Genomic DNA, 21,678 nt, shown 5'->3' with positions numbered 1-21,678 from the left:
AGACCCACTCCCCCGCACCGCTCGTGGGGGACCCAAGTCCTTCTGATTGAGGCTCCCCTCCAAAAAAAGAAAAGTTACACATTAAGATACAACAAAAGGGGGCCAGGCGGTGGCGCTAGAGGTAAGGTGCCTGCCTTGCCTGTGCTAGCCTAGGACGGACCGCGGTTCGATCCCCCGGCGTCCCATATGGTCCCCCAAGCCAGGAGCGACTTCTGAGCGCATAGCCAGGAGTAACCCCTGAGTGTCACCGGGTGTGGCCCAAAAAAAAAAAAAAAGATACAACAAAAACAGATTTCTAGTCTTTACTGTTACCACAGAAAATCCAGAACTTAGGTCTGAGGTAAAGAGCTGATAAACTGGTTAGAAATGCAAGAAACTGATACAAATACAATTGAAAAGGTAAATTTATAACCAACAAATTCATTTGTATGTTACTATTACAATACAACCACTAAGCTCTTAAGTATTTGATCTTTGTTTCAGATTGGTATTCTAAATAATATCACCAAGGATGATTTAAGATACCTCCAACTGGGGCCGAAGAGATAGCATGGAGGTTAAGGCATTTGCCTTTTTTTTTTTGGTTTTTGGGCCACACCCGTTTGATGCTCAGGGATTACTCCTGGCTATGCGCTCAGAAATCGCCCCTGGCTTGGGGGGACCATATGGGACGCCGGGGGATCGAACCGTGGTCCGTCCTAAGCTAGCGCTGGCAAGGTAGACACCTTACCTCTAGCACCACCTTCCCGGCCCCAGGCGTTTGCCTTTCATGCAGGTCATTGGTTTGATTCCCGGCATCCATATGGTCCCCAGTGCCTGACAAGAGCGATTTCTGAGCATGGAGCCAGGAGTAACCATAGAGTGCTGCCTGGTGTGACCCAAAAACCAAAAAGAAAATAAAAAAAGATACCTCCAACTATGGTACAGACAGCCTGAAAATACTTGTGTAACCAAAAATGACAAGTAGGTTATGATTTAAACTGAAAATAAAATACTGATATCATTTCTCCCATCACTGAAAATTCCTATGACTTTGGGATTTTTGCTGGTTTTGGGTCACAGCAGTGATACTCCTGAGGGATGTCGGGGGACCACTAGCTAAATACCCTAAACAAATCCCCGCCACAGCCCTCAAAGTACAAAGTATCATCTCTCTAAAGGGAAAGAATGTTTTCTTTTTACAATGTCAGCAACTGCAAATCTAGAATTACATATATTGTAATTTTTGCCAGAAGAGCTCCTCACAGTATTGTGTTTACTTGTTTTGCAGTGGCAGCTGCTCCTGCAGTCTGTGGACTGTGATTTCCCAGTACAGAAGAAAAGTTTAGGGAATTTCAGAAGCTCAAGGTTACATTTAATATCAAGGGTTGGAGAGATAGCATGGAGGTAAGGCATTTACCTTGCATGCAGGACGGTGGTTCTAATCCCAGCATCCCATATGGTCCCCCGAGCCTGTCAGTAATATCAAATATCAACTTTTAAACATAATTCTTACTATTTTATCCCACTAACATGTCTTAAGATTGTGCCTAACAATGTTTGATATAAACAGCTACAAAAGACTTATATTTTGGGCCCGAGAAATAGCAATGGAGGTAGGCATTTGCCTTCCATGCAGGACAGTAGTTCGAATCCCAGCATCACATATGGTCCCCCGCCCCGAGCCTGCCAGCAACATCAAATATCAACTTTTATTTTTTTATTTTTTTTTAAATATCAACTTTTAAACACAATCCTTACTATTGTTTTATCCCATTAACATGTGTTTTAAAATCTCATTAACATGTCTTAAGATTATGCCTTACAATGTTTGATATAAATGGCTACAAAAGACTTATATTTTGGGCCAGAGAGATAGCATGGAGGTAAGGCATTTGCCTTTCATGCAGAAGGACGGTGGTTTGAATCCCAGCATCCCATATGGTCCCCTGAGCCTGCCAGGAGCGATTTTCTGAGCGTAGAGCCAGGAGGAACCCAAATGCTGCCGGGTGTGACCCAAACCCCCCCCCAAAAAAAGGACATATTTTGGGGGCTGGAGAGATAGCATGGAGGTAGGGCATTTGCCTTGCATGCAGAAGGACAGTGGTTTGAATCCCAGCATCCCATATGTTCCTCTAAGCCTGCCAGGAGTGATTTCTGAGCATAAAGCCAGGAGTAACCCGAACACTGTCAGGTGTGACCCCAAAAAAACAAGACATATTTTGAATGTAAAAGTTATTTGCCCATTGAAATAAGTTGAAAGCAGTGTTGCTTTAAAATGGAGTTAGGGGGGCCGGGCGGTGGCGCTAGAGGTAAGGTGCCTGCCTTGCCTGCGCTAGCCTTGGACGGACCGCGGTTCGATCCCCCAGTGTCCCATATGGTCCCCCAAGCCAGGAGCAACTTCTGAGCCTATAGCCAGGAGTAACCCCTGAGCGTCACCGGGTGTGGCCCAAAAACAAAAAAACAAAACAAAACAAAACAAAACAAAAATGGAGTTAGGGCCAGAGAGATAGTACAGCAGTATAGCTTGCCTTGCAAACAGCCGATCAAGGATGGACAGTGGCTCAAATCCCAGGATCCCACGTGGTCCCCTGTAGCTGCCAGGAGCGATTTCTGAGCGTAAAATCAGGAGTAACCGAGTGCCACTGAGTATGACACCCCCCCCAATGGAGTTGTCCTTTTACTCTTCATTATGATAAACTTAACTATTAAGAAGAACTATTCAGGGGCTGGAGAGATAGCACAGCGGTAAGGCATTTGCCTTAGACGCAGAAGCATGGTGGTTTGAATCCCGGCATCCCATATGGTCCCCCAAGCCTGCCAGGAGCGATTTCTGAGCATCGAGCCAGGAGTAACCCCTGAGCGCTGCCAGGTGTGACCCAAAAACAAAAAAAAAAGAAAAAGAGACAGGGCCGGTGAGGTGGCGCTAGAGGTAAGGTGTCTGCCTTGCAAGCGCTAGCCAAGGAACGGACCGCGGTTAGATCCCCCGGGGTCCCATATGGCCCCCCAAGCCAGGGGCAATTTCTGAGCGCTTAGTCAGGAGTAACCCCTGAGCATCAAACAGGTGTGGTGCGAAAAAACAAACAAAAAAAAAAAACAAAAAAAAAGAAAGAAAAAGAACTATTCAGAAAATAAATATCAGTGCACTCATGCCACTACAAGGGCTGGGCATACAAGGACATGTTTTAATAACTATACATTGGTTCCAATAGTGTATTAGTAAATTGAACAGTAATTTTAACAAAACAACTTGAGGACAGCTAGAACAAACTATTACCTATTTTTCAGATCTTAAAAGTATAAACATCTTGGAGCCGGAGAGAAAGCGTGGAAGTAAGGCATTTGCCTTTCATGCAGAAGGTCATTGGTTCGAATTCCGGCATCTCATATGGTCCCCGAGTCTGCCAGGAGCAATTTCTGAGCATAGAGCCGGGGATGAACCCCTGAGCACTGCCGGGTGTGACCCAAAAACAAAACAAAACAAAAAGTATAAACATCTTAACTAATAGATTTATACTTGATCCACTGGTTTGCACCCCGAACTTCGAAAGGTGGCTCATTGCTATATATGTGATAGCCTAGCTCTTCCAAAGGTGGTTCAGGATCTGCAGTGGCAAACTGCGCAGCATCTTCGATTTCTTTCCTCACTTCAACATCAATTTCCTTTAATTCTTCAATGCTGGCAAGATTGTTGTTGACCATTCTATCCTTGAGAAGCATGATCGGATCACTCTTGCTTCTCACTTCCTGAATTTCTTCTCGGGTCCGGTAACTGACTCCAGGATCACTCATGCTATGTCCATGGTAACGGTAAGTCTGCAGCTCCATTAGGATGGGCCCCTTTCCAGATCTACAATAAGCAGCTGCAAACTTTGTCGCCTCCCGGACACATAAGACATCCATTCCATCTACCCTCAGTCCTGGAATGAAGTCGCCTCTCTTGTAGTAATCAGTGCTGGCTGCTGCTCTCTCCACAGATGTTCCCATTCCGTAGCGGTTATTTTCACAGATAAAAATACAAGGTAATTTCCACAAAGCTGCCATATTATAAGCTTCAAAAATCTGACCCTGATTAGCAGCACCATCTCCATATAAAGTCAAACAGACCTCATCTTTTCCATTATATTTACAGGCCAAAGCAATCCCAGCTCCCAGGGGCACCTGAGCTCCAACGATGCCATTGCCACCGTAGAAGTTCTTGGCATACATGTGCATGGAACCCCCCTTTCCTTTAGCACAGCCACCTCTTCGGCCAGTAAGCTCGGCAAGAATCTCTCTGACAGTAAGACCACGAGTGAAGGTAAAGCCATGAGCCCGATAGGCTGTGATAAGGTGGTCTGTGGGATTTATGCCCGCCTCCAGGCCCACACAACAAGCTTCCTGACCATCACACAAGTGACAGAAGCCCCGAATAATCTTCTGCTTGTACAGCTGATCTGCCTTTAACTCCATTCTGCGCACAGTCTGCATCATCCGGTAGTACTTGAGCCCATCCTCTCTGGTGAGCACGGTTGTGACAGGAGGACCTTCTTCCAGCTGGTGAAGATCACATTGCTTAATTTCAAAGGTAGCATCATTTGCAAAGTTACGAGATGACACCAGTACTCTGCTTGCTGGCTTCGGAGAGACGCCTGACACCACGCGGAAGATGGCGGCGAGCATCTTTCTCATAAAGTGGGGTAGGAACACTTGCAATGACAACTCCAAGGGACCAGGCTGTGGCGTGCGGTACTGGGTGTCCTTAAGTCTCCTTCAGGTGACCCCTGATCTGCCCTGCTTTATGGGTAGAAAGGATGGAAGGAGAAAGAGTTTTATGAGTAAACAAGGGAAAGCAACTGATCACCGAATTAAATGAAAAACAATCTCATGTAGAAGCAGGAAGACATCAAAACAAAGTTAGCAAGAGGATAGTATGAGGAACCATGCCAACCAGCCAGAGCAACATAAAATCAGTTCTGCATGATAGCACAGCACAACACAGTTCAATACTTAGTGCGAAACAGCATTGGACAGGTCAAAATTCTTACTCTCAATTTCTGTTTTTTGTCATAGACCAAGAATCAAAGCTTGCAGATTAGCACTGAGTCAGTCAGTGAACCATTCTTTGGTCGACACTGCTTTAAAGCACTGAAAAACTAAAAAATCTAAACCCAGGTGGAAGGTAAGGAATCAACTGAAGTGCTGCTTGTTCTCAATCTTAAACCCCCAGTTGGGGAGCTGAAGAGATAGCACAGTGGCGTTTGCCTTGCAAGCAGCCGATCCAGGAACCCAGGTGGTTGGCGTCCCATATGGTCCCCCGTGCCTGCCAGGGGCTATTTCTGAGCAGATAGCCAGGAATAACCCCTGAGCACCGCCTAGTGTGACCCCAAAACCAAAACCAAAAAAAAAAAAAAAACCAAACAAACCACCAGTTGGCCATCTAGTGGTCTGTGTATGATTTTTCCACTGTTCGTATTCAACTTGGATGCTAAATCCAATAAAGTAGCAAGTGGCCACATGTGGCTTTGAGCACTTGAAATGTAACTACTAAATCATCACTACTCCCTGTTTATTTTTTAGGAATACCAACACAATTTTGAATAATTTCAGGGGCTGGCGCAGTGGCGCTAGAGGTAAAGTGTCTGCCTTGCCAGCGCTAGCCTAGGATGGACTGAGGTTTGATCCCCCGGCGTCCCATATGGTCCCCCAAGCCAGGAGCGACCCAAAAAAACCAAGAAAAATTCCACATAATAAACACACCCACACTACTGGCATAACATTTGTAATTATGTGGTAACATACATTCATTAATTTAGCAGTTGAAATTTGTCTCTTGTTTCTGAGCCACAGCCAGCAGCTCGTTAGGGTTTATTCTTGGCTTTGTGCTCAGGGATCCCTCCAGGGATTGCTCAGCAGACCACAAGCAGCGCAATGACTAAAGTCAGCACATGTAAAAGGCAAGCACCTAAACCCTTGTTCTATCTCCCCAGCCACAAATAACCAAACTTTTTACCTTTAATGTCCAATTTTTATACTTAATGGTGCTGAAAATCAACCCCAGGTCTTCATACATGCAAGGCAAATACTCTAGTGGTGAGCTACATCCTCAGCTTTTTCGTTTAATGTTAAATTAAAATCCTGACACAAGAGGCCCAGAAGAATAGCCCTGGAGCTTAGATTGCTTTCTAAGTATATGGCTATGAATACAAACTCCTTCTTTCTGCAGCTCCGCTGCCTGTGAACACCGGTCTTATGATTTTTGTATCACAAAAAGGCTTCTGATCACCACAGAAAGAAACCTGCACAAACACCATGACTAAGAGAATGCTAGAATAAATGGTTTGTCCTAATAATATAAAAACTGTTACTGAATCTTTATAGGTATTCTATTGCATATGTATTGCATTGGATTAGGTAGATATTATTAAATGTTAATTATTCTGATCACATGAGCAGAGAATTTCTTTGTGTCGTTTATTTAAGTCTGTCTACAGTTTTATCTGGGGGTAAAGAGAGAGTCCAATATTCTGAGTATATATTTTACATACAGAAAGGAGGCCGGGATCATTACCCAACATTACCCAACATTGGCAGGAATGAGCACTAAGTTAGGAATAGCTCCAGACCACTGTCAGGTATGACCTGAAATAAAATACAAAGCCATACAAACAATATATACAGTTCCTCTTTTATGGGGGGGGGGGGGTTTCATACCCAGTGATGCTCAAGGGTTACTCCTGGCTATGCACTCAGAAATTGCTTCTGACCATATGGGGTGCTGGGGATCGAACCGCGGTCCATCCTAGGCTAATGCTGGCAAGGCAGACGCCTTACTACTCCGCGTCACTTCTCCAGCCCCAATATATACAGTTCTTATTACACATTTCCAAGTTACTTAATTTTATTTAGCTTAAAAAATAACATTATAAATAAAAAACAACGCTGAAACTTAGTTCTATACTGGGTTCCTTTCCTGCATAAGGAGTTTCTTTTCTACTTCTCAATAAACCTTTCTATTCCTCTCCCCCTCCAAATAGGTTTTAAAAAATTTAAATGAAAGTTAAAAGGGAGACAAGAAAGACAGTACAGGAGCTAGGGTGTTTGCCTTGCTCATGGCCAACTCACGGTTGCTCCCGGGCATCCCCTCTAAGCACTGCCAGGAGGAATTACTGAATGTAGAGCCAGGAGTAACCCCTGACACTGCCAGGTGAGGCCACCGCCAGAAAAGTAAAAGTAATGCACAGAAAAACCTGAAAAAACCATAACCTTGAAATCATTCCATCCCAATAATAAGTAATCATATTTAAAGTAGCATGCATGAACAATAGAGAGAAAATTTAACAACCAATGTCGACAAGGGAGTTCTTCTGTAGGACATTAAGTAAAGTGATAGAGAAGCTTGGAGATATGACTAAAAAAAGAAATAAGCCCTATTTTTTCTCTCTGATTGTACGAGCATAGATAGAAGACCTTTTAAGCTACAAAACATCTTGCAACCCATAATCCAAAAACCCCACCAATCTGCCTGCAATGTAATTTATTCTGTACAAGTTAGATGTAAGACCAGAGCTGGATCTGTCAACATCTGTCTTGAGGTTACTGGAATCACATTGTTTCTGGGAAGATTTCTTTCAGATACCTTGGGTCTATTCAACATTGCCTTCTCTCTACCTACCAATAATGCCTGCTAGACAAAAATCTAGTAGAAAGACTGGAGAGAGAGTATAGCAGGGAGGATGCTTGCCTTGTATGCAGCTGACCTGGGCTTAATCCTCAGTATCCTATATGGTGCCCAGAGCCAGCCAGGAGGAGTAATTCGTGAGTACAGAGCCAGAAGTAATCCCTTAACACTGCCACATGTGGCCCCCAAACCAGAAACAAAATAAATGGAGGCTTGCTGATAAAAAAAAAAAAGTGTCATACTGCACATCACAATTGCGCTTACCTTCCCTGCTCTTCTTCCCTAGCAACAACCTCTATGGCACTGTTCCTTGGCTGGATGGTATGTAACCAGTTTGCTTTCAGATGTATAGACAGTCAGCCTATATCCGACCTGAGGGTAGAAATTTTTAAATTTTTATTATAACACCATGATCTACCAAATTGCTCATAATACAGTCATTTCAGGAATTCAATGTTCAAATACTCATCCTACCAAAAGTGTAACTTTCCTTTTACTAGTTGTCCCCAGTTTCTCATCCACCACCATAGCCTGCCTCTCTACAGGCACAAATTTACTTAATATTGTTTGTTACAATACAAAAGTAAATAGAACCATCAAAACCAACAAGAATCAATTTAAAATTATTATTATATATCTCCACTGTTACTAAAATCAGTGTCTAAGGATTTACTGGGCTACGTTTGAACCTTGTCTTACTATTTTAAGTTCACTGAACTTGATAGATTACTATGTAACTTTCCATTAGATTTCTTGTGACATTACTATAAAATTTTGAGGTCCCACACAGCCATGTGTGACTCCAAGGTTCATCACTTACATCATTTACATCTAAAACAAATTTGATGGCTTGGAAGTTAAGTCACAGAACTAAGCTGTTTCTGTATGAGGATTAGAAGGTGGTGTTGGGGGCCCGGAGAGATAGCACAGCGGTGCTTGCCTTGCAAGCAGCTGATCCAGAACCTAAGGTGGTTGGTTCGAATCCCGGTGTCCCATATGGTCCCCCGTGCCTGCCAGGAGCTATTTCTGAGCAGACAGCCAGGAGTAACCTCTGAGCACCGCCGGGTGTGACCCAAAAATAAAAAAAAATAAAAACAAACAAAAAAAAAAGATAAAAGGTGGTGTTGGGCTACTGGAGTTCATGCACAAAGGGTAATCTACACCGCCTCTTCCTTCCCACCCTCATTTCTGAGAGTGCCAAAGAAGTTATCAGCCTAGATCTGCTACCAGGGAAGAATCAGCAGCCACTATTTTTTATTTTCTTTCTTTGGGCCACATCCGGTGATACTCAGGGTTACTGCTGTCTATGCACTCAGAAATTGCTCCTGGCTCGGGGGGCCAAATGGGACACTGGGATTGAACCCAGGTCTGTCCTGGGTCAGCGGTGTGCAAAGCAAATGCTCTACCAATGTGGTACTGCTCTGGTCCACACTATTTTCTTTTTGTTGTTTTTGGACCACACCTGGTAGTGCTCAGGGATTACTCCTGTCTGCGCTCAGAAATTACTGCTGACAGGCTCGAAGGACCATATGAGATGCTGGAGATTGAACCCAGTTCGACCTTGTGCAAGACAAATACCCTACCTGCTATGCTATCACTCTGACCCCTGGCCACTATTTTCTTTTGGAGCTTGGTGGAGAAGCTGGGCTATTTTTCTGCGAGAAGTGGTGGTTGTGGGCAAGGAAACCAAAGAAACTTAAAGACCCTATTTTTTCCTCCTGTCCAGGACTTATTCTTTGCTTTACAATTGCTGCAAAATCCCATAATCAGTGGTCAGAAAACACTGCAGGGTTTAGGGTTCATGCCTACCCTGAACCTAAGGTTCATACTTCAGTTGGGAGTTTGAGTCCCCACACTACATTGTTCCTCAAGCATCACTGACTACAGTCCTGGAAGACCCAGAACCAAGAGGGTGACTCAGGGAGCCCTGGCACTGCAGAATTAGAGCAGGACTGCATCATCAGGCCCATGCTCCAAACCATTCACCCAGCCTGCCAGTCGCTGGTGGGGTCTTGAGTTATGTCCACTGCTTGGGCACCCTATCACCCCCTGCAAATAGCTTATAAGACTGTTTGCATGTCTGGTTTGCTCTTGGTCAACTTTGATCCCAACACTACACTGAAGTAACAGATTCACACTGCTGGTTAAAGTTTGCAGGGAAGAGCTTTTAGGACACTCACAAAAGTGCCTGGGAGCCCCATAAAAAGTCTTTATTTGGGCCCGGAGAGATAGCACAGTGGCATTTGCCTTGCAAGCAGCCGATCCAGGACCTCAGGTGGTTGGTTCGAATCCCGGTGTCCCATGTGGTCCCCCGTGCCTGTCAGGAGCTATTTCTGAGCAGACAGCCAGGAGTAACCCCTGAGCACCGCCGGGTGTGGCCCAAAAACCAAAAACAAAAACATACTAAAACTTATGGGCCCGGAGAGATAGCACAGTGGCGTTTGCGTTGCAAGCAGCCGATCCAGGACCAAAGGTGGTTGGTTCGAATCCCGGTGTCCCATATGGTCCCCCGTGCCTGCCAGGAGCTATTTCTGAGCAGACAGCCAGGAGTAACCCCTGAGCACCACCGGGTGTGTCCCAAAAACCAAAAAAAAACCAAAAAAAAAAAAAAATCTTTATTTACAAAGAATGGGAGAAACTATTCATCCAATACCCATCACATAAGGGGCTACTATCTAAGATATATAAGGTACTGACAGATCTTAATATGAATAAAACATCTAATCCCATCAAAAAAATGGGGAGAAGAAATGAACAGACATTTCCTCAAAGAAGAACTACAAATGGCCAAAAAGCACATGAAAAAATGCTCCTCGGGAGATGGAGAGATAGCATGGAGGTAGGGCGTTTGCCTTGCATGCAGGACAGTGGTTTGAATCCCGGCATCCCATATGGTCCCCCGAGCCTGCCAGGAACTATTTCTGAGTGTAGATTCAGGAGTAACCTGAGAACTGCTGGGTGTGATCCAAAAACAAACAAACAAACAAAACAAAAAGAAAAATTGCTCCACAACACTAATCATCAGGGAGATGCAAATCAAAACAACAATAAGTTCCATCACAGAAACTGGCACACATCACAAAGAACAAAAACAATCAGTGCAGGCGGGGATGTGGGGACAAAGGAACTCTCATTCACTGCTGGTGGGAATGCCATTTAGTGCAGCCTTTATGGGAAACAACATGGAGATTCCTCAAAAAACTGCAAATTAAGGGGCCAAAGCGGTGGCGCAAGCAGTAAGGCACCTATATGCCTTGCCCATGCTAGCCTAGGATGAACCATGATTCAATTCCCTGGAGTCCTATATGGTTCTCCAAGCTCGGAGCGATTTCTGAGCACATAGTCAGGAGTAACCCCGGAACGTCACTGGGTGTGGCCCAAAAACCAAAACAAAAAACTCCCCTGCAAATTGAGTTCCCATTATGATCAAGCTATACTACTCCTAGGGACACAGTGACACAAAAACAAAACACAAAAATACCTTCTGATGGGGCCGGGAAGGTGGCGCTAGAGGTAAGATGTCTGCCTTGCAAGCGCTAGCCAAGGAAGGACCGCAGTTCGATCCCCCGGCGTCCCATATGGTTCCCCCAAGCCAGGGGTGATTTCTGAGTGCATAGCCAGGAGTAACCCCTGAGCATCAAACGGGTGTGGCCCAAAAACCAAAAAAAAAAAAAAAAATACCTTCTGCATACCTATATTCATTGCAGCGCTATTCACAGTAGCCAGAATCTGGAAACACAGATGCCCGACAATAGATGAGTGGCTAAAGAAACTGTAGTACGTTTACACAATGGAATACTATGCAGCCCTCAGGAAAAAGGAAGTCATAAAATAAAGTCATGGAAGGACATGGAAACTAATATGCAAGTGAAGTAAATCAGTGGGAGAGAGAAAAACACAGAATAGTCTCACTCATCTATGAGTTTTAAGAAAATAAAAGACATCATTGTAGTAATACCCAAAGACAATATAGATGAGGGCTGGAAGGACCAGCCACACAAGAAACTTACCACAAAGAGTGATCAGTCCAGTTGGAGAAATAACTACTGACAACTATCATGACAATGGTAATGAGTGAGAGAAGTAGAATGCCTTTCTCGAATACAGGCAGGGGTGGGGGAAGGAGGGATCTGGTGGGCGCTGGTGGTGGGAATGTTGCACTGGTAAAGAGGGGTGTTCTGTTTATAACTAAAACCCAACTACAAACATGCCTGTGATCATGGTGCTTAAGTAAAGATTTTTTTTGGGGGGGGTCACACCTGGTTCTACGCTCAGAAATCACCTCTGGCAGGCAAGGGGGACCATATGGGATGCATGGAAGGCAGATGCCTTACCTCCAGGCTCTCTCTCCAAACCCAAAGATTATTTTTTTAAAGTCTACATGTATTGTTGAGGCCAGAGAGATAGCATGGAGGTAGGGCATTTGTCTTGCATGCAGAAGGACAGCTGTTCAAATCCTGGCACCCCATATAGTCCCCCAAGCCTTCCAGGAGCGTTTTCTGAGCATAAAGCCAGGAATAATCCCTGAGTGCTGCTGGGTGTGACCCCAAAACCCAACCCCCCCAAAAAAAAGTCTACATGTATTGTATCTCCTACTATGTATGGAGCACAGCTGGGAAGAAGAAACATGAACTAAGTACTCTCTCTACCTCATCCTGGTTTCTGGTTCCCTTTCCTGTGAAACAAGGCCCATTTACAAGATTTCTGCTACCTCAAAAGAGGCCAAAGTAAAATCTGGACCATCCCTAACACAAAATTGGAAGGAGGGGGGTAAGTTAATGAATGTCTGACAAACATTACCTAATGGCAGGGATGCAATAGTCAGTTTTCTAGCCTTTTATCAGGTGTTTGGATTAAAGAGTTTAGTGTTTTCTGGCACCTGGCAATCATCTACTAGCCACAGAAGGACCTTATGAGTTCTCTCCAGTCTTCCAGCTCTGTGATTATAACAGCTACATGATTTCTTAGTGAACTTAATCACATAAAACAACTTTTACTCTCGAGGGTAGCTTGAGTAACTGGAACACAGATTAAAAAAAAAAAAAAAAAAAAAAAAACCCACCAGGGGCCGGAGATATAGGGTGTTTGCCTTGCATGCAGAAGGATGGTGGTTCGAATCCTGGCATCTCATATGGTCCCCCAAGCATGCCAGGAGCGATTTCTGAGCGTAGAGCCAGGAGTAACCCCTGAGCGCTGGCAGGTGTGACCCCAAAACCAAAAATAAATAAATAAGTAAACCACCAATAATATTCTCTTGTGTTTGTTTAGGGGCCACACCCACTGTTACTCAAAGGTTACTACTAGATCTGCAATTGATCTAGCAAGCTTAGAGGACTGTATTGGGTGCCAGGGATTGGACCCATGCTGGTTGCATGCAAGGCAATTGCCTCACCTGCTGTATTAGCACTCTGGCCCCAATAATATCCTCTTAATGGGCATGAGACATGTTGGATGCAGTTTAGGGATTACTTCTAGCTCTGTACTCAGCAATTATTCCTGGAAGGGCTTAGGGGGCTTTAAGGGTGCTGAGGATTTTTTTTTTTCACATAAAATCTTTAATTGATTCACCATGAGTTACAAAGTCGTTCATGATTCAGTATCAGTCATACAATGTCTAACACCCATCCCTTCACCAGTGCGCATTTCCCACTACCAATATCAAGTTTCCCTCCTGCTCCCTACACTCCATCCCCACCTGCCTCTAGGGAAAACAAACATTTTTCTTATTTTTATCTTTTAGGTAGTGTGGTTTGCAATACTGTTATTGAAGGGGTATCATGCATATCACTTTATCTCCTTTCAGCACCCAGCTCTTGTCCAGAGTGATCATTTCCAACTATCATTGTCATAATGGTCCTTTTTCTGCCAACTGCACACTATTTGTGGAAAGCTTCCTACCCTGTTTTCCCAAAAATTAGACAGTGTCTTAATTTTTGCTCCCAAAGATGTGCTAAGTCTTATTTTCAGGGGATGTCTTATTTTTCTGTAAAGAATATGATACACACTTGTTAAATTAAAATAAAGGAAATTTATTACCTGTTATTGGTACAGTAGTATGGTAGTTGTCAATACAAACCAGACAAACTGTGAATCCTCTGATGCTAGTCAGAGTGACCCTAGCAACCAGTTTATGGTAAATCAATTTTCAGAACCTGGGGGGGGGGGCCTTATATTCGGGGGATGCCTTATATTTCACCCAGAAGGAAACCTGTAAGTAGGTCTTACTTTTGGGGAAATACGGTACCATGGACTGACTGGTCCTCTTGGCCCTCGTCACTATTCTCTTTGGGTTATTACCATACTATCTTTTTTATATCCCACAAATGAGTGTGATCATTCTATGTCTATCCCTTTCCCTCTAGCTCATTTCGCTCAGCATAATACTGTCCATATCCATTCATGTATAGGCAAGTGTCATGACAAGTTTCATAGGCAGTTGCATAGTATTCCATTGTGTAGATTTACCATAATTTCTTTATCCACTCATCTGTTCTCAGGACACTTGGGATGTTTCCAGATTCTGGCTATTGCGAACAGTGCTGCAATGAACATAGCAGCGCAGAGGACTTTTCTACATTGTGCTTTTGGGCATATATAAAATTTGAATTTATATTTTTAAATTGACATATATGTCATATATATGAGGAGCTAGAGTGATAGCATAGTGGGTAGGGCATTTGCCTTGCACATGGCTGACCTGAGTTCAATCTGTAGCATCCGATATGGTTCCCCGCAACACCAGGAATGACATCTGAATGCAGAGAGCCAGCGATAACCTTTTACACCATCGGCTGTGACCCAAAAAAAAAAAAATTTTTTTTTGCATAAATCATTATTTTAACCCCAACGAATGTGGGACCTAACCTATTACAGAGAGAGAGAGAGGCTCAAGTGAGTCCGAGTTAGTAAGCTTGATCAAAATTCCAAGTTTAATAACTGCAGTTTCAGCCTCTCCCACGAATTTAACCTTTCACCAATCTTGTGGAATTTCCTACCCCTCACTGCTAACACACCCAATTATTTCACCACTGGTGAGTGGACTAGGTTGAAACCATCAACAATTTCTCAGAAACTTAGTGCTAGATGCCTGATTGATATATATAAAATATATAAAGTAGTATATAATATCTATTATTTATATATATAAAATACAGGAGGTAGAAAGGGTGCTTTGCCCTGGGCACAGAAGATCTGAGTTCAATCACCAGCTTCCCATTAGCACCTCCAGAATTAATTCCTGAGTGCAGACCAGAGCTTCTCTGGATGTGGGTCCAAAAAAGCAATTAAAAAAAAAAAAGAAAGAAAAAAGAAATTTGGGGGCCGGGTCAGGCCCGACGGTGGTTCGAATCCCGGCGTCCCATTTGGTCCCCTCAAGCCAGGAGCAGCGATTTCTGAGCAGAGCCAGGAGTAACCCCTGAGCGTCAAACGGATGTGGCGCAAAAGCAAACAAAAAAGAAAAGAAAAGATGGTTCTAAATTTTGTGCTGTGCCGTCTCTCCTCAGCCAGAATTTGGCGGGCGACCCGCGAGGAGGCCAATTGGGAAACGAAAACCAGGGCCAGGCGGCACTCACCAGGCCGCGTGAACTCCAGCCTCTCACCCCAGGACACCCCCTTTCTTTTAGAAGCCCCCCAAAACACTCGTTTCCCTCCCCTGGAACCAGAGCCAACCCTTTATTCAGGAGTCTCTTCTAGAGTCGCTGTGTGGCGTCTCACTCAGCGCGTCTCCACCATTGCGAAGGGGTCAGGCGACGACCACTTCCGCCTCCACAGCACCGTCTCAGCGAGGACCGGCCGTTTCCGGGGCGGGCTCAGCGCTCCGATTGGCTGGATGGGCGCTCCCGGGAGCGGGCTCAGCGCTTCTATTGGCTGGAGGGGCGCTTCCGGGAGTGGGCTCAGCGCTCCGATTGGTCGGTCCGCAGCGCGGGGCGAGTAGCGCTTTGGCTTCCGGTTTCTCCAGCGAAAAGCTCCTCCCCAGGGCTGGCGGGTGGGAGAATGGGGCGCGCATCTGGGTATTCCTCGGATTGTAGGTTTAGGAGTGACTCAGAAAAGAAACCTTCGACGCGTGCAACTCCACAGAACAATCTTAACTTTTCCCTGGCCGACGAAAGCACTTAGCTTCAGTCAGAAACCTTTGCCTTCAGTTGGACACCAGCGCTGAAGAAACCCAAGGAGGCCTCCTAAGGGTGGAGGACTTGGTCGAATTGTTTATTTTCTCTGTGAAGATTGTGTGACTCTGCCAAGTGCTGCCTTGGAGGGAGTTGCTTACCGAGGTCCCTCGAAATTCTGTTCAAATTCGAGAGTGGTCAAATTCCTGGAGTCAGGAGAATAGGGACAGAAACCCAATGCAGGAGAAAAAGATTAAAAAATAGTGCGCTACTATTGACTGACCTGGGGCAGCTAGCTCCAAATCACCCTCGTACAAACAATTCAATGAGAACAAGAATGAGCTGTTGAAAGGACTGTTAAAGGGAACGTTAGCTTTGGCCTTGTGAGCCCTTGACCTGCATGGACATTCCTGGCCTTCATCCCTGGCCTCCTCATCCTTCCTTTTCCCTCCTAGAGAATTCCCTTCCAGGTCTATGGGTCCCTTTTAGGGGCAGCATTCATTCGAGCCTGCCTGAATCTGGGGGCCTGAATTGCAATCCTTTCTTTTTAATTAAAGCACCGTGAGATACGGAGTTAAAAAAGTTGTTGATAGTTGAGTTTCAGTCATACAGCATACTCATCCCTTCACCGGTATTCATTTCCTGCCACCACAATTCTCTTATTAAGAGTTAACGGTAGGGGGCTGGAGAGATAGCATGGAGGTAAGGCGTTTGGCTTTCATGCAGGAGGTCATCTGTTCGAATCCCAGCATCCCATATGGTCCCCCGTGCCTGCCTGGAGCAATTTCTGAGCCTGGAGCCAGGAATTACCCCTGAGCACTGCCGGGTGTGACCCAAAAACCACAAAAAAAAAAAAAAAAAAAAGAGTTAACGGTAACAATTCAAGTACTTCAAGAGGGCAAGAGATTCAAAAAGGGAACTAAAACTATTCACAGTAGCCAGAATCTTGGAACAACCCAAGTGCCCGAGAACAGATGAGTGGACAAAACAACTATCTACATCTACATTTACACAATGTAATACTACACAGCTGTTAGGAAAATTTTTATATACGGATGGAAATGGAAGCATTATGCTGAGCAAAATAAGCCAGAGGGATAAACATAGAATGATCACACTTATTTTGGGACATAAATATATACATATAGTATGGTAATAATATTTAGAGACAAGAAAGACATGGTTCAGGAGGACTAGTCCATAGTAGGATGCTTGCCACAAATAGCAGGGAGTGCAGTTAGGATAAAGAAGGGGCCACTGGGGCCGGAGAGATAGCATGAAGGTAAGGCGTTTGCCCTTCACGCAGAAGAACGGTAGTTCGAATGCAGGCATCCCATATGGTCCCCCGTGCCTGCCAGGGGCGATTTCTGAGCAAAGAGCCAGGAGGAACCCCTGAGTGCTGCCAGGTGTGACCCAAAAACAAAAACAAAAAAGAAGGAACCCACTATAGACAATGATAGTTGGAAATCAATGCTCTGGACAAGAATTGGATGCTGAAAGGAGATAAAGTTATATGCATGATACCTTTTTAGTAATAATATTGCAAACCACAGTATCTAAGAAATAAGAGAAGTAGATAAAGGAGGAGGAGGTAGGAGGATGAAGAAAATGATTAAATTATTAAATTAAATGATTAAATGAAGAAATAAATGTCTCCCATAGAGGCAGGCAGGGGGAAGGGCAGGAAGGAAACTGGGAACTTTGGTGGCAGGAAATGTTCCCTGGGGAAGGACGTTGTACATTGTATGACTGAAACTCAATCATGAACAACATTGTAACTGAAAAAAAAAAACCATGTTACCATGGTGTTTAAATAAAAATTTAAAGTAAATAAGTACTTTTTTTAAAATGTAGACCATGGGGCCCGGAGAGATAGCACAGTGGCGTTTGCCTTGCAAGCAGCCAATCCAGGACCAAAGGTGGTTGGTTCGAATCCCGGTGTCCCATATGGTCCCCCGTGCCTGCCAGGAGCTATTTCTGAGCAGACAGCCAGGAGTAACCCCTGAGCAATGCCGGGTGTGGCCCCCCCCCAAAAAATGTAGACCATGACCATATTTCATGCCAACTGCCAAGTGCAAGGAAAACATCCTACGAACTGTATTATTGATCGACCTGGAATATAAAGTTTCTGTGTGTGACTGTGTGTGTGTGTGTGTGTGTGTGTGTGTGTGTGTGTGTGTGTGTGTATCAGCTAGTTTTTTTTTCTTTTTTCTTTTTTTTAGTTCTTGGGCCACACCCGATGACACTCAGGGGTTACTCCTGACTATGCACTCAGAAATCGCTTCTGGCTTGGGGGACCATATGGGATGCCAGGGGATCAAACCGTGGTTCGTCCTAGGCTAGCACGGGCAAGGCAGATGCCTTACTACTTGCGCCACCGCTCTGGCCCCTAGTTTTATTTATTTATTTATTTATTTTGGTTTTTGCGCCACACCCGGTGGTGCTCAGGGGTTACTCCTGGCTGTCTGCTCAGAAATAGCTCCTGGCAGGCACGGGGGACCATATGGGACACCGGGATTCGAACCAACCACCTTTGGTCCTGGATCGGCTGCTTGCAAGGCAAACACCGCTGTGCTATCTCTCCGGGCCCCTAGTTTTATTTCTTCCATATTAAGGCACCATGATTTAATACTGTTAATGTTTCATGTATATATTGTTCTACCACCACACCAAATTCTCCCCAGTAATGTCCAAAAGACCCTTATCATTCACTTCACCACCACCGCTCCACACACTCTATTCTGTGCATGACTTTCTCAATCTGTTGTCTTTGACCATTTGTTGCTCCCTTACTGTGTATCTTTATATTCCACATAGGAGAGGGACATTCTGTATCTCTCCATCTCCTTCTGACTGACCTCAATCAGCATGATACTAGTTCCATCTACATAGTATTCAATTGTATACTAATATTACAACTTCTTTTTTTGTTGTTTGTTTGTTTTGTTTTTTGTTTTTGGGTCACACCTGGCAGTGCTCAAGGTTATTCCTGGCTCCAGGCTCAGAAATTGCTCCTGGCAGGCATGGGGGACCATATGGGGCGCCCGGGATTCGAACCGATGACCTCCTGCATGAAAGACAAACGCCTTATCTCCATGCTATCTCTCCAGCCCCTTATATCACAACTTCTTGATCCATTTATCCATTATTGGACATTTAGGTTGTTTCTATATCCTGGTTATTGTACTAAGCACTGCAGTGAGCATAGGTATTAATATATACTTTTCCATGAATATTTTGTGCTTGGAAAACACAGAACTGACTTAAGGGAGACCATAAATAACCCATATAAACTGTATCAGTTTATATACTGATATGTATCAGACATTATTAAATTATAAGGAAATAAAACAAGGTGAGTTTTTGTTTTAAAAGCCATGTTGTTTTTTCTGTTTTTAGTGCCAGGGATCAAACACAGGACCTCAACTGACTTTCATGACTCCATTGCTGAGCTACCCTGACCCATAGTAGTCTTTTTGTTTTAGACTTTGGGGAGGCTCTGTGCTCAGAAATCACTTCTGGCAGGCTCAAGGGACCATATGGGATGCAGGGGATCAAACCCGGATCCATCCTAGGTTGGATGCATGCAAGACACACACCCTACTGCTATGCTATCACTCTGGGCCCCTACCCATAGAAGTTTTCTCTGTAGGACTCTCTGATAAGGTGACTTCAATAAAACCTTCAGGGAAGGGAGGGACCAAGCATTTGGGCCAGGAATTCCCAGCAGTGGCACAGATAAAGGTGAGGAAGATACGGAAAGGTCTTGGGGGAACTAGAAGAGGACTAGTTTGGGTAGTATATTGTGAGGGACATGTGACCAAGATAGGAGCTGAGTCTCCAAGTCTTACAAAGGGATTGGATCCAGACTATGGAGTTCCTGTAGATAAAAAATTACTTATCCAGGGCCCGAAAGACAGTACAGCAGCTAGGGCATTTGCCTGCTGGACGTGACACACCCCCCCAAAAAAAAAACCCTGAGCTTACATACATATATTCTATATTATGTATCAATTATTAATTTTTGTAAAAATTATCTTTAGAGGAACCTAAGAGTTCATAAGGCACCACATTTACATAGTTATTCATAGTTGAGTTTCAGCAATGTCCTATCACAGATCTGACCACGAGTGTCAACTTTCCTCCAGCAGTATCCCCAGGTTCCTTCTCATCCATGAACCTGCCTCCTCAATATATACATTTATGGGGTCATGCTTAGTAGTACTCAGGGCTTAATCCTGGCTTTGTGTTTAGGGATTACTCCTGGCATGACTCAAGGACCATTTGAATCCAGGCTGGCACATGCAAGGCCTTGTACTATCTCTCTGGCCCCACAGGCACATTTGGGAATGGGGAATTGAGTCACATCTGGTTGTGCTCAGGATTTACTCCTGGCTCTGCATTCAGGGATCACTTATGGTGGGCTTAAGTGACCATTTAGAGTGCTGGGCACTGGCCAAGTGCAAAGTGCCTTGCTTACTGTACTATCTCTCTGCCTACTCCTACCCCCACTCCCTCCCATACCGCCCCAGGCACTTTTTTTTGGTCACACCCCGCAGCGCTCAGGGGTTACTCCTGGCTCTACACTCAGAAATCTCTCCTGGCAGGCTCGGGGGACCATATGGGATGCCGGGATTCGAACCATCTACCTTCTGCATGCAAGGCAAATGCCCTACCTCCATGCCATCTCTCCAGCCCTGTCCCAGGCACATTTTTAAGTTCAATTGTTGCAATTTGGATCTTAAGATTTCAGTGTTATTGACTCTGTGACTTGATATAGCCACACCACCCCTCTACACCACTGATGTACCCCCACATTACTTCCCACCTGCCACTTCTTACTTCCCTCCTCAATTTCTTTCTTTCCCTATTCTCCACCTTCCTAAACTCTAAGGTCTATGTTATCTAGGTATATTGCCTTTAATACTCTGCATTTCTTCATCTAGTTATCCTATATACTACAGATTGTATAAATTATTTCTCAGGGGTTACTCCTGGCTATGCGCTCAGAAATCGCTCCTGGCTATCAAAGGTGGTTGGTTTGAATCCTGATGTCCCATATGGTCCCCTGTGCCTGCCAGGAGCTATTTCTGAGCAGACAGCCAGGAGTAACCCCTGAGCACCACCGGGTGTGGCCCCAAAACAAAAAAAAACAAAAACAAAAAAAAAGAAATCGCTCCTGGCTTGAGGAGACCATATGGGATGCCGGAGGATCAAATCACGGTTAGTCCTAGGTTAGTGCGTGTAAGGCAAATACCCTACCACTTGTGTTGCCACTCTGGCCCCTGTATAAATTATTTCTTTTCTTTTCTTTTCTTTTCTTTTTTTTGGTTTTTCAGGCCACACCCATTTGATGCTCAGGGGTTACTCCTGGCTAAGGGCTCAGAAATTGCCCCTGGCTTGGGGGGACCATATGGGACGCCGGTGAATCGAACCGCGGTCCTTCCTTGGCTAGCACTTGCAATGCAGACACCTTACCTCTAGCAGCACCTCGCAGGCCCCAGTATAAATTATTTCTAAGCAAAAAAAATTTTTTTTTCGGGCCACACCCGTTTGATGCTCAGGGGTTACTCCTGGCTAAGCGCTCAGAAATTGCCCCTGGCTTGGGGGACCATATGGGACGCTGGGGCATCGAACCACGGTCCTTCCTTGGCTAGCGCTTGCAAGGCACGCACTTTACCTCTAGCACCACCTCGCCGGCCCCGCAAAAAAGTTATTTTTAAGCCTAAGCATAATAGCCAATGATTCCTTACTAATCACTTATTTTTGCTATTCATTTAAAAATTTTCTAAGATATTTTATCAGATTGAGACATCAAAAATTTTTTTTTGGTTTTTGGATCAAATGTTTTTTTTAAATATTTATTGAGACCATTGTGAATTACAAGTCTGTCACAGTTGTATTTCAGGCATATAGTGACAGTGAATTAGGGCC

The 21,678-nt window shown here is 44.5% G+C and overlaps 1 protein-coding gene across 2 annotated transcripts; it reads right to left on the bottom strand.

The window, feature by feature from the left end:
* Positions 1-3,144: 3,144 nt before the first annotated feature.
* LOC126020023 (pyruvate dehydrogenase E1 component subunit alpha, somatic form, mitochondrial-like) lies at positions 3,145-15,416 on the bottom strand. 2 transcript variants are annotated; one of them, XM_049781470.1, is made up of 3 exons: positions 15,308-15,416; positions 7,904-8,011; positions 3,145-4,755 (listed from the first exon to the last, which is right to left on the bottom strand). In XM_049781470.1, exon 3 carries the CDS (start codon positions 4,648-4,650, stop codon positions 3,478-3,480), a length of 1,173 nt encoding a protein of 390 aa, XP_049637427.1. In that variant the 5' UTR covers positions 4,651-4,755; positions 7,904-8,011; positions 15,308-15,416; the 3' UTR covers positions 3,145-3,477. The 2 variants fall into 2 exon arrangements, with proteins under 2 accessions (XP_049637427.1, XP_049637426.1); XM_049781469.1 differs by having other exon boundaries at positions 3,145-4,752.
* Positions 15,417-21,678: the final 6,262 nt, after the last annotated feature.

This window comes from Suncus etruscus, chromosome 10, assembly GCF_024139225.1.
Source record: "Suncus etruscus isolate mSunEtr1 chromosome 10, mSunEtr1.pri.cur, whole genome shotgun sequence".
In the NCBI taxonomy this organism is placed as follows: domain Eukaryota; kingdom Metazoa; phylum Chordata; class Mammalia; order Eulipotyphla; family Soricidae; genus Suncus; species Suncus etruscus.
Note: the sequence above shows the minus strand (reverse complement) of the source record. Positions and strands in the feature narration are given on the sequence as shown.

Bases quoted from the DNA above. Each gene is read 5' to 3' on its own strand.
- LOC126020023 (XM_049781470.1), bottom strand. From the start codon at position 4,650: ATGAGAAAGATGCTCGCCGCCATCTTCCGCGTGGTGTCAGGCGTCTCT.